Source organism: Hipposideros armiger, unplaced genomic scaffold (genome assembly GCF_001890085.2).
Source record: "Hipposideros armiger isolate ML-2016 unplaced genomic scaffold, ASM189008v1 scaffold_342, whole genome shotgun sequence".
Classification (NCBI taxonomy): domain Eukaryota; kingdom Metazoa; phylum Chordata; class Mammalia; order Chiroptera; family Hipposideridae; genus Hipposideros; species Hipposideros armiger.
Window position 1 is genome coordinate 840,063 of NW_017731692.1, and position 13,045 is coordinate 853,107.

The 13,045-nt window shown below is 40.6% G+C and overlaps 2 protein-coding genes across 3 annotated transcripts in view; one reads left to right on the forward strand and one right to left on the reverse strand.

Moving 5' to 3' along the window:
* Positions 1 to 3,070, forward strand: part of CEP83 (centrosomal protein 83) — a 119,456-nt gene extending 116,386 nt beyond the window's left edge. Inside the window, exons 13-14 of the mRNA XM_019661262.1 lie at positions 655 to 921; positions 1,837 to 3,070. Coding sequence (XP_019516807.1) covers positions 655 to 921; positions 1,837 to 1,941 — 372 coding nt within the window. The 3' untranslated portion in view covers positions 1,942 to 3,070. The remainder of the gene's footprint in view (positions 1 to 654; positions 922 to 1,836) is intronic.
* An 89-nt stretch (positions 3,071 to 3,159) lies between these two features.
* Positions 3,160 to 13,045, reverse strand: part of PLXNC1 (plexin C1) — a 163,484-nt gene continuing 153,598 nt past the window's right edge. Inside the window, exons 28-31 of one of the 2 annotated variants that reach the window (XM_019661264.1) lie at positions 11,035 to 11,182; positions 6,979 to 7,119; positions 6,817 to 6,891; positions 3,160 to 5,629 (exon numbers count right to left, since the gene is read on the reverse strand). In XM_019661264.1, coding sequence (XP_019516809.1) covers positions 5,525 to 5,629; positions 6,817 to 6,891; positions 6,979 to 7,119; positions 11,035 to 11,182 — 469 coding nt within the window. In that variant the 3' untranslated portion in view covers positions 3,160 to 5,524. Of the gene's footprint in view, positions 5,630 to 6,118; positions 6,283 to 6,816; positions 6,892 to 6,978; positions 7,120 to 11,034; positions 11,183 to 13,045 lie in introns of those variants that run through there. The other variant, XM_019661265.1, reaches the window with a different exon arrangement.

Genomic DNA, 13,045 nt, shown 5'->3' on the forward strand with positions numbered 1-13,045 from the left:
TGAAGCTAGAACTGTCAGCTGTCAAATGACATAGCAATAACATAGATGCGAATGACTCTAGTACTTCCAAAAATGAACTAGTGCCATCTGTCGTAAACATGTCTCATGACTTTTCTGACAACCCAGTGTATTTGATTATTGTTGTGATTGATGGTCAGGAATTTCATGTCCAAAAAGAGCATCTACGAAGGCCTGAAAAGTTAGCATTTTTATCTATGTCAGTTTTCCGTAAAGTTGGAACGTCACCTTTTTCATTAGCTATGTTTTAAAGAATTAGGTTGAATATGAAATTTCCTATATTTGACCATATTTCACCTAAAAAAAAAGGCAATTTCATAAGAGTCAACCTAGTGTTTTTTTCTATTTCTGTTTGATTCCTTCTGTAAAATAAGGCACCCTTTGGGTTTAAGTTGTCTCTTTTAAGTTTCAGGATTCGTGGGTTGGGGAGTAGAGGGAAATGAAAATAAAAGTATCAAGAGATTTTTAAATCTTTGATTAATTGGCAAATAAATCTTTAACATGAGTTTATAGCCCACAATGCTAACAATACATATGATTAAGATGTCATATTTCTGTTTCTCTTTCTTGATAAACACAGTTTTATGCTATAAACAGATAAACCTTATCATTTAGAAATACTTCTCTATTTAAAATTCTGTGAATCATGCTGTTCTTCAATACAGTATAACTGTCTTAAAGAACAGAAACACTTTTTTTTTCTTTTTAAGACAAAATGTTCCATTTGAAGAATATACAAGGCTTCAAAAAAGACTAAAGGATATACAGAGAAGACATAATGAATTTCGAAGTTTAATTTTGGTTCCTAACATACCTCCAGCAGCAGCATCCATCAACCCTGTTAGCTTTCAGTCCTCAGCCGTGGCCCCAGGCATGGAGCTGGGCTTTCTTCCTCATGTGCAGGTATGAGCCTTTATTTTAGGGGAAAGAAGTTAAGCAAACATTTCTGTAAGTTGTTACCTGTTTAAACACAGAATTAAAAGCTCATGTCTTTCTTTACCAGGGAAATTTGCTGATAAGCAAAGTGGATTTGAATCTGTTCTGTCCTTTACTGATGGTGCTAGCAGTAAAATCTCCTATTAGGCAACTGAAGAGAAGGAACTTGATTGATGAGCGTTCGAGTAATCGAGAGTTAGTAGCTCACTCATGTAATTACTACTGCCGAGCATCTACTAATGCATTGCACTATGCGTTTTCCATACAATATTCTATTTAATCCTAATGAAAAATGCTCTTAGAGAAGTTAGTATCATTCCCAATTTCAGTCTATATCTGTCGTATTTCAAAGCCTGGGCTGATCCTACTGTATTAGATCCCCAAGACATTGAAGGAATCCAGTTGATTGGAGGATTTTTAGAAGATGAACTGTTAATAAGTGATTACATTTATAATGCTCTAAGAGCACCAAAGATTGTAGTCACTGACTTGAATCTCAGACCAAGTGCTTTGTTTAGAATAAACTGCTGTTAAACTCCAGTCTTATTAGGAAGTTGTCATATAAGCACACCTAGCACGTGCACAGTATTTTCGAATTCACTTCCTGGTGAGTTTAGACCTAGAGAAGGATAGAGCTGGGGTTTTGCCTAAGGCTAGAGCTTGGGGCAGGAGAGAAACAAGGACTGACTGGTTCGTAGTCTAGCCCATGCTGCTGTGTTCTTAGGCTGCTGAATGCTCATCCTTTCCTGGCCAGATGTGGCAGGCCTGAGTACAAGAGGACGGAGGCTGCTGTCTGTTATTTTTCCACCAGTTTTTCTAACTGTCTTTTCCTGAACCCTGTCTGCTTCCCCCCACTCCGCCCCCTTTTTCTGTGCTTTTAAGGAGGAACAGCATCAAAGGGAACTCTCTCTACTTCGTAAAAGATTGGAAGAACTAGAAACAACACAAAGAAAACAACTAGAGGAACTTGGATCCTCGGGAGAATGATGTTTTGGAGAAAAGGCAGATCAAAAAGGATGAAATCAGTGACTCAAGAAAGCTTGAAGTTTTAACATATGTGGCATTTAGATACTTTATTACTGTTTGCCAAAACACTTAAATTTGCGTCAAGAAAAGGTATGAGCTGCTGTATTGCGCCCGTGTCAGGGTTTTAGGATTGTATTAATGACAAGTGAAGCATTAAAACAGCTTCAGAGCTATGTAGAATATTTATTGACAACCCTTTGAGAATGTAAAAAATAATGAATAAATAAAAGAAACTAGGAAATCAAGTTTAAAAATCATTTTATTAATTTTACTTTGTTGAATTTTTTTGGCATTTTGCCTGAAACATGCCCATGTTGAATTCCTTCTAACTCTTTGAGATGTTTGGCAATGACAGCATCAGTAAACATTTTCTAGTTTACTGTACACAAGAGTTATAAACCTCTACTTCTTGAAAAAAATGTCAATTTATAGGTCAGCATAAAAAAATACAACTTAAAATATCTAAATATATATTCATTACAAAATGCTACCTTTTCTACAAGATGTGTGCATATAATTTATTAAAGATCTTAATATTTTTCTACCTACCTATATTGTCTTGTGTTTGATTTTATTTCAACCACCCAGTATGCTTTTAGCAATGTACAGGAGCTCACTGATTTTGACTTTGGAGTTAGAGTGAATAGAAAATAACAAAGTACAAATAATTGAATCCTGTGACTTTATAGAACAAGGGCCATTCATTGTAAAACTTAACCCAGTGGGGTCCCTTTAGAAGTATTGTTGGTATTTAACTTTGCTTCCCATGGCTTTGAATCTAACCAGATTATTATAAATGTTTTATGTCTGTGCATCCTTAAGTATGCCATCATTTGCTTTTTTATTGTAACATCATCTTTTAAAGGAATTCTGCTGGAATAGCTTTAGGTCAATAAGGCAAAGCTCAAGTCTGCCAAACCAAATGGAGTGTGCATTATCCAGAAGTTTTCACGATCAAAAGTCCAAGTTGATACTGGATGCCGGCAGTACAATTGCGGAGCCCTCAGCATCACTTAGAAAAAACGAGATTTACTTACTACATAACACAGCTGCTTATTCACATAGTGTGTACAGTGACACCTTGTTCCTGGAAGATAATTTCCATGCAGCCACTTTGAATAAAAAAACCTATTATAACTAGAAAATGTGAAAGAAAAAAACAACAAAAACAGTCCATACTTACATCAAAATGTTTATTTTGGATATAGACATTTAAAACATTGATCTCCAAGAACAGCTTCAATCAAGTATACAATAAGAAATAGACTTCAACTCCCTAATACAGAAAAGGGAACAGAATTAATCTTTAAATGCTGCTGTAGACACTAGTGTTAGGAAAAAAAAGTTTATAAATGGTTTTGCACCAAAAAAATACGCAAAGAAACTTGAAAATAGAAATTGTTTGCCATTTGTTTCTCTGGTTGCTGTTTAATATCGACTGATTGTCTCCAGCACACATCGAATTTGGCCATTGACGTCATTTGGCTAATGTGGTCAGATAGTGCCTTTCACTGGAGGATTGACAAACACGCTACATATATTAGTGAGTCTTCACACCACCTCAGTGAGGTAGGACAGAATAGACAGAAGTAGGCACAAAGAGGTAAGTGACTCGCCCAGAGTCCCCAGCAGCACAGCCCCCGGAAGAGGAGGGCAGTCTCCCCACAGGACTCGTGCCGGGGAGCTGGGCAGGGACACCCTCGTGTCGCATTGACTGGTACTGACGGAGATAAAGCTGTCGCTGATCCCTGGCGCTTCGGCACTTCTGTACTCTAGAGAAGAGGAAGGCTTTGGGGCAACTCTCCTACCGTTGGCGCTCGGCTCTCCTGCTGGTGTTCCCTTACGAATGCCTTCACATCAAGACTGTAGCAGCCTTAGATGCGGGCCTCGCCTCTCGCCTTCATACTCATAAGAAACTTATTTGGTAGTATTTTTGAGGTGTTTCCACTGGACGGACAGTGGTCAAAAGCGATGGGGTTGGGAAGGTGCCTGTCGGGGCAGTCACTGCTTATTTTCTCTGGTCAGTGTGTGGAGGTGTCACCTCTCACTTTTTACCAGATATTGAGGAGCAAAACAAATTGCATTTCTCTAAGACAAATTCAGACGGAAATCCTGATACAGTGTTGGTAGATGGTTTTAAGGAGTGTGTGATCCATGTTGTATTTGCTACTTGAAAACATTGCTTTCTTCAGCCTGGGATTTGGAGCTCCTAGGGTGCAAGGTGCCACGTAAAGAAAGTTTGAGAGTTGCCAATTAAACTTTTCACTTCTGATTTATTAGAAGGAAAACACAGTGGTATTAAAATTGGTCATGAGCAGCAAAAATTCAGGAATAAAAAATTGGTAATAAAAAGACTACAATGTTAACAGGATAAGGAATTCTTTAAAAAGAAAGGCATGAATAAAATGAGTATTTTTACTTCTCTCGTGAGGAATACTGTCAAAAAGTACATAGTAAGACTAAGATACCAAGTTTCATACTAATACTTTTCAGGCCTTGGGCCTCAAATATATATATTCATATATAATACTCCAGTGTGAACAGCGATTTCATGAAATGTAAAATGTATCTTTTTTTTTTTTTAATCACACACAAGTATTTATAACCACAGGGTTCACCAGAAATCTAAAGCAAGGAGACACTAGTATAGAAATGTGGGATTAGGGGAGTGATTTACTCTTCCACAGACCTGATCAGTTTTTAGACAGAAATAAACTAATGATTTTTTTAAACGGTAGCCAACATGTCCACTGTCAAATACATTTAATATGAAAAAAATAAAATGAAAGGGAACATACCTTAAGACAAAGTGTCTAGATAAACTGCTGTGCATTGAAATATAAAGCCTACTCACTCTCCTTGCTTTAGAGCTCCTTAGTGAAATGGAGGTGAGTAGGATGGAGCGCAGTTGATGACCACCAAAAAAAACACGAGCCCTTTCAACAATGTTGCAACACTGTTAGTTTTTGGTTTAAAAACACACACACACACTCACACTCACAAATGCTAAGTGTACTCTACCAATTTCTGTGGTCGGCTTTTCCAAGAACTACTGGGGAAAAGTTTCAGTGCTGCCAATCCTCGAGGTTACCCTAACACCTCCACCTTGTTTCCAAATGACTCATTTCACATTTTGTTTTGATCATTGGCAGCGTCCCTTCTCTGCAGCAGTGCCGTAGTCACAAGTGCTACATAGCTGTAGTTTCCAAACAAAACCACTGACATGATTGTGCTTAAGTGAAGACTAGAGTTGCAGTCCTGACACTTGCTCAGTGGCCCTGTGTTCTCTGTAAACAAGGCGGCTGTTGGCAACAACCACTTTAGCTCTATTTACAGGAGTGGGGTCCCACAGCATACACGCAGGCACAGTAGTTGGTGTGCTTTCTGAAAGCTGTGCATGTGCCCGGGTCTCTTAAAAAGACAGTGCTCAAAGTGGAACCTATGTGCAAACTTAAAACATGAACGACACAGAGTAGCTCAAGCAGCCATTTTGCTCCCAAGTTGTCTGAAGAACTCTGCCAGAGTGAGCCAGGCCCCAGAGTTATCACATCCACTTGCATTTCTTCTTTTCCTCAAATAAGACTTTTACATGCAAGAGTTGTTTCTGAGCTTCTTCCAGCCCTCGTTCTCTTTCTAGTTTATTTAGGATCTGTTGACAATTAGAATAGTTATTTTAGATGTTGTGGTTTTAACATTACAATTAGTTTTGTTCTTTTTTTTTACATTCCTGATGCTGTGAGTAGTAAAATCTGTATGGAGCAGATGCCAACATTTTGTTCAATCATTTACATACTCACTTTGCAAGTTGTTTTGCTAAGTCATTATCACAGGATCAACACCGCTTGGGCTTAAAATAGAAGCTTGCAAGAAATACCAACTAGTTGCTTACAATATGGGGCCAGACTTCCAAGGCCCGGTTTTGTGCACTATGTCACAGCCATTCCAAGCACAGCAAGCATTCCTGGGCAGCCAACATGCAGGCAAATATTGCTTCTTAAATGCAGCAAGCAGGGGCATCCTGATCAGAGACGACTATTTCCCTCCCCTCCTCCCCTCCCCTCCCTTCCCCTCCCCTCCATCCTGGGCAGTGAGTCCTTCCCCTCTCCCCTCCCCTCCCTGGCCTAGTCCTCCCCTCCCCAGTGCTTCCCTTCTAACCCCTGACCCCTGGAAAAGAGGGATGCTTATCATGTTGAAGGAACTCATTGCCTCTACCCTACCTTAGCTCTTCACTTGATCTTCAAGTAGCAAATGGAATGGGTGAGCTATTCTCACCATTGACATGGATAGCCTGTCCCAGCATGACTGAGTGGGGGGGAATCAGGGAAGGGGGAATTAACATATATTTGGAAACAATGCATCTGATGACTATGTCTGTGTGAATTCCCAAAGAAAAAACATCCAGATTAAGGAGAATTCATTATTAAGGAGAATGGTTTATTGAAATAGTTGCTTACGTTAGAAAAATGTCATACTTTCATATAACTATTGAATACAGAATCTAGGTGGTTTAACAAGCTTAGCTTTCATTTTAGCAAGTTACAATCAAGCATAAGCTGGCCCCATTTGATAGGACCACTACTTACTTATCCAAGTTAACCTGAGTCAAGGTGGCTGTAGGCTCCATTAACTCAAGTGTAAATGCAGGCTGGTCCAAAGGCGGCAGAGGCCAGGTGCAGGGTCTGGCTTGGTGCCAGGACCCCATCACGCAGGCTCCCTGGCCTCCCTTTTCTGGCCACTTGGGTTGCCAGAGCTGCACTGACGCCCACAGAATACTTCAGAACCAAATCCAGGTAACTGATTCATACCAATTTTTGAAAATGTCATTTGAAATCTTACCTCATCAAAATATTTTACGATGTATTTGTAGATTTCTGTCAAGGCCACTTCTTCATTAAATTCATTTTCATGTTTCTTTAAGAAAGAAAGGCTTGTTGAGGGATTCTGAAATGACTTTTTTTTTAAGTAACCAAATATCTTATTTCTACTTTCCAACAATACCTTAGATTCCTGAGTTAAGAATTCTTCCATTTCTGAAGATGACAATGGAGGCAAATCCCTGATTGCTTTGTAATAAGATTTTACTTCCTCTTTGTAGGTTGGGATATCCTTGGCATAGAGAAGTTTGTTAGTTGGTGCTTCCTAAAAAAAAAAATAAATAAAATAAAAAGTGCAACCACCACCAAGAGTAGGAAACCCTGGAGAATTTATAACAGTACCCGTGTAGCTGGGCCTCCACCACTGTCGTCACCCTCTGGTAACAAGGCTGCATGCACTTGGCTTTCAGAAATGTTGACTGAATGACTGACTGCTATCCAGATAGTTCCGGTGAGTCACTGTTATTTTCAGGCAGATGAAATGCTAATATATTCTGCCTTCCTCTCATAAAAGAACTAAAATTATTATTTTTGCAAGATTTTGAGTTACTTTAACAATGGAACTTATCTCAATCATAGTTCATTACTGATGGTTGTAAAAAGCCTGAATTAAAACATTTGCTCTCATCCTCACCCACCAGTGAATTTTGGCATTTAGAAAAGATTGATTGTAGGTCTGATTGAGCCCATTATATAATCATGAAAGTGGTAAGTACCTGGCAGTGGCAGGTTTTTCTGCTTGTCCTTTTTATTTTATTATAAAGATCTTCCAGGGTCCCCAGGAAAACACATGATCATTAGTGTGGGTGGATCGAGGTCTAATTTTGCAAAAGGTCCTTGGCAGTTTGAACATTTTTATGTTATTATAACAGTGATCATATTAAAAAATACGTGAAGATTTTATTCTTCACAAAATTTTTAAAAATTCTACTCAGGGAAGATAGGAGAGTTAATAACAGGTCTGAAATGTCCCCGTACATTTTGAAATGTATCAATGGCTTGAATGGCCACATCAGAGCTTGAATCATTCTGAAGGACGCCTGGACTGAGATCTTTTCACTTGTCAAGTTTTAAGTAGAGCCCACAAATCATGCAGTCATTCATTCAATAAAGGTGTATTTAGCTAGGCACTGTAGGCAGGCATCAGGTGTGAAAGACTGGCACCTGCCCTCAGGAAGCTTACAATCTAGTCGGGAAGACAAATTTACACAGTGTTTACTATGATACCAGAAATTAATAACAGGGTGGAGAGTAAAGAAAAAGACTGTAGAATTGGACAAATCAGGGATCATAATAACTTTGATATTAGGCATCTCAGAACATCAATTTCCTCATCTATCAAATGAGGCTAATATTACTACTTTATGTGGTTCTTGGGATTAATTGAAATATACCAAGTGCAAAGTAATTGATACACAGCCATTTTTTACTTTGAATAAATAAGCATATAAGAGTCTTTCGGTGTGTTGGGTGCTATGAGGAACCTTCTTGGTCAAATGAAGAAAGTGCTGTGGGAGCTACATCAGGTGGAAGTTCACAAACTAGGTACATATATTTAGGCTGACCTGAGTCTCCTCCAGTTTCTATTGGGTTGTCGGAAAAGTCATGACACATTTTGTCTACATTTTTCAGAGGTTATTTATTTATATAAATAACAAAGATCAATCAATGATATATTGCCTGTTTTGTTCGATAACCTTTTGCCATCTTTCAGTGAGCTTCATAATTCCTCGTTCATAGAAGGACCTGTCTTTATTTGCAAAAAACTGAACAAGGTGCTGATTTACAGCCTCATCTGAATTGAACGTTATACCACGCAAGGAGTTTTGAGGAGAGCAAAACAGGTGGAAATCTGACAGCACAAGGTCAGATGAGTATGGTGGGTGTGGCAACACATCCCATCCAAGCTCCAGTAATTTTTGATGGGTGATCAAACTTGTGTGTGGTCTCACGTTGTCACAATGGAACACAACTCCTTTATAATTAACAAGCTCTGGACATTTCTGGATGATGGGTTCGTTCAGACTGTCCAATTGCCGACAGTACACATTCAAATTGATTGTTTGGTTCCTTGGTAGGATCTCGAAAAACACAACACCTTTAAAATCCCTCCACGCTGAGAGCATAACCTTCCTCTGATGAATGTCTGCTTTCGATGTCGTTTGAGGCGAATCATCATGTCAGGGCCAAGACTGTTTGCGCACCACATTGTTGTAAACAATCCACTTCTCATCACCAGTTATCAGTCACTTCAAAAAAGGGTCATTTTCCTCACACTTAATGAGCATATAACAGATGTTTATACGCGCCGTCAAATGAACTTCTTTGAGTTCATGCAGAACCCAAATATCGAGCTTGCTTATGTATCCCAGCTTCTTCAGGTGGTCGTGAATGCTTGAATGATGGATGTTCAATGTTTCTGCAATCTCTTGTGTTGTGTAACGTGGGTGTGACTCGATCAATGCCTTTATTTTGTCGTCATCAACCTCGGTGGACCTCCCTGACCAAGGAGCATCATTGAGATCAAAATCACCGGCACGGAATTTCGTGAACCATCGTTGGCACTGACGTTCTTGTAGAGCATCGTCACCATAAACTTGAGGCAATTTTTCACAAGCTTGACACGCATTCTTCCCTTTATGGAAGTAAAATATGGCAAAAATGCACAGTTTGGTCTTCTATCTTCAACTTGTTGTAAAATCTCCAAAACTCAACCAAATCACTCAATTTTTTTTAAATGAAGCTAGAACTGTCAGCTGTGAAATGACATAGAAATAACATTGATACGAATGACTCTAGTACTTCCAAAAATGAACTAGTGCCATCTGTTGCAAACATGCATGATGCCTTTTCCGACAACCCAATAGTACCCATTGGGAAATGATGTTGAATGAATTAAATGTTTGTGAGTAAATGAATAAGTACGATTTTACTAGACAGGCTTATAAGACAGGAAAAGGATGAACGAAGGGATGTGAAAACAAGTTCATAGGAAGTCTGGGCAAAGGAGAAGCTGTAGCATAGGAGGTCGATGGAATGTGCAAGAAAATGAGGAGGCCAGAAAAGAGACTTGACACCAATCAGGAAGGGCCGTGGCAGGTAAAATAGGAAGTAGTGACAATTTTTAAGCAGAAGACTGACAAGATTAATGTTTTAGAAAGATAACCTGAGACCCAGTGAAAAGGAAAAGTTGGGGAGATGAGATGGACCTCGGGGCAAGGACCCCAGGCAGGAGGCAGTTATCCCAGTGGAGAGGGGATGAAGGGATAGGGCAGAAGGATGGGAAGAAAGGGAGAGACGTTTTAGAGACAGAAACAAGTGGTAACCAATTGGGGGCAGAGGCTGCGGGAACCTCTTCCTTCCTGAGGGAGGAGGAGGAGGAGCTGAAGATAATGCTGAGGATTCTACCTGGAGAAACTACTCAGTGCTGGGAGACAAAAGTAATAAGAGGTTTGTTTTGCAGCACGAGGGGTGATGGTGAGTTTAGACTTAGACCAGGAGCCTGAAGCACCTAGGAAACATCGATCACACTTCATTCCAGGCACTCTTCAAATCCTTCCGCACGAGAGCCACTGCTCAGCTTGAAAAGATTTTCTGGAATCCATTAGTTACAGATAATGCTCAGCTTAATGTATTTTGGAGTGCTTGAATAGGACCAAAACATCTCTTTCAAAGTCTGCTCTGTAGTCTTATCTTCCTTTCCTTTCTTAGGGCTTTTGCTCAGGAAAGAAAACCCTAGTAAAAACAATATTGATGTTTTGATTGTAAACTGACAAACTGATGTTTTGATTATAAATTAACAAATTGTTTATGGGGAAGAATTCCATAAACAGTTCGTTTTATTCAAATAGACTTTTTTAGGTATATTCAGATGGAATTAACTTAGGCCAATTTCAGTGATTTCAGACTTTGGATTAACAGTTTATTAGTGTCTACAGAATGTTTTATACTTTGTGGTAAAGAGTTCTGCAGTTCTGGGATAATCACCTGCTATTTTGGTTTTCATTGAAAAAAACTAGATTAAAACAAAAATGAGATTTTTAAAGAAGAGCGAATTTTCAGTGATATCATTGACTGTTTCTTTGTAGCCGGTGTGATGTAGGCCAGTTGTTTATTATTGGAATGTTTACAAGAAGGAGCACTTCAGACTCTTACAGGAAGCCCTGGAGCTGGGCCTTACCTTGCCGAGTTGCTGCTCCGTGAGAGAAAATGCGTCCATGAACGCCTGGGCAATCACCGATAAACAGCCATCTATGTGTGGGGTCTTCTTAATGTCAAAGACAAACTGCGGGTTCTTCAGGATGTTTACCCAGAAGCGAAGAGGAAGGCTGAGAGAGAGAGAGAGAGAGAGAGAGAGAGAGAGAGAGAGAGATTGAAATTGAGATTGAATCCGGCTGCGTTTGTCCTTGTGATGGAGGTGCAGCAAGTCTGCTTTGCACACCACCCCAAGCAACAGAGGGCAGTGTCACTCAGGGAGAACAAGAAAGGGTTGAACTGACAGCCACTGAAGGGGAGGACGAGAGGAGGATAAGCCTGAAAGTGCCCACTGACAAGACGAAACTATTCTCCAGGTAGTTCTAGATTATACTAGAGGATGATCAGCAGTGAGAACATCTCCTCAGCTCTCCAGAACCTGAGCTCTTCTCACTCGCTCTACGTGCTACACACCCTGGCCTCAGCCACCATCCTCTCACCTGGATTATCACCCCCAGCCCTGGACAGTTAATTTCCTCACAACTACCAGCAACCTCCTCACACAGAATCAGGCCCTGTCTCTGCTTGGCCCAAACCTGCTCTTTGTCCTCCTCTGGATACAGCCCCCCGTGATCTGGGCCTGGGCCCTCACCTCCCACCCCTCACTCCCTCATCCTGCCCCTGGGCCACCCTGCTGCTCGTGCAGCTGGGCCTGCTGGCACCCCAGGACTTGGCTTCCTGTCCATCCTCCTGAAGCTGCCCTGCCCCTGAGGGTTTTATGCCCTCACTTCTTTCAAGACCTGGCTCAGATGTCATGGTCTGTGTGAGGCCTCTGACCACCCTGTCCTGTCACTCTAGCCCCTTTTCCCACTTTGTCCACTGCACCAATCAGCTTCTAATATACTGCAATTTACTCTATCTATTGTCTGTCTCCACCTATTAGAATGCAAGCTTTGTAAGAACACGGATTTTTGTCTGTTTAGTTCATTACTATATCTCCAGCACCTCATAGTAGCTGGCATATAGTAGGTACGCAAATAAATATCTGAATATGAACTTGGGAATCATTCAAAGTCCTTTCATGAGCTACTTTGCAGCTCTGGCCTCTCCAATTAACCTCCATCATATGGCTGTGGAGCCTCTCAATAGCCCTGCTGTCCTGACTGCTGCCCCTGCCCAGATGCCACCACCCTCACCGTGAAATGGTGGCCTGCAGCCCGAGCTTGGTGTGGGAGTAGCAGGGCTGGGAATAAGGCTAGCACACAGGAAGGGAGTGAGCCAGAGTGGAGCTGGGATGGACCTGGGTTACATGGCAGAAGGTCAGACCTACAGGCTGGAATGCCAGCTTTGAATTCTGATTTGAGATGGTCTGGCGAACAGTAATGCCGGGAGGGCTTGAGCTTGCATGGAGGAGCTGCACTGAGTCAGAACCCCGAGTCTCACTCAGCTCACATACAAAGTATTTCAAATAGAGGTAATGAGCTAGGTTTCTTTACTGAGGAGAACTTAGAATGCATTTGGATGCCTTGCCTCAGCTCAAGGTAAAAAGTTGGAAAATGGAACAAAACACAAAACACAATCCTTTGCCTAATTCTCATGATATCTGAGTACCCCATTCGAGCAAATAAAAACAGAAATTTCTATACAGAATCAGTATAGACAGCTTGGAAATTGCAAAGTGATTCTCTGAAGGACAAATAAGAGTCTTCTCTGATGGAAAACTGTATGATCAAACCACAAAACATTAATTTCTCATCTTTTGCTGGTCAAGCTAAACTTGTTTGTACCTTCCAAACAAAGACTTTTTCATGCATTAAAGATAATAGCATTTGTTTATTTTATCCTAAAGACCAGGATTCTCCGCATAGGAATGGTTTCGTTTATTGTTTAAAATAGTAACAGCTGAGTGGCGCATTGGTTAAGAGCTGGCTTGGGACGCCAGAGGGCCCTGGTTCGGATCCCACATATGAGGGCCAGTGACACTGCCCTCTACAGCT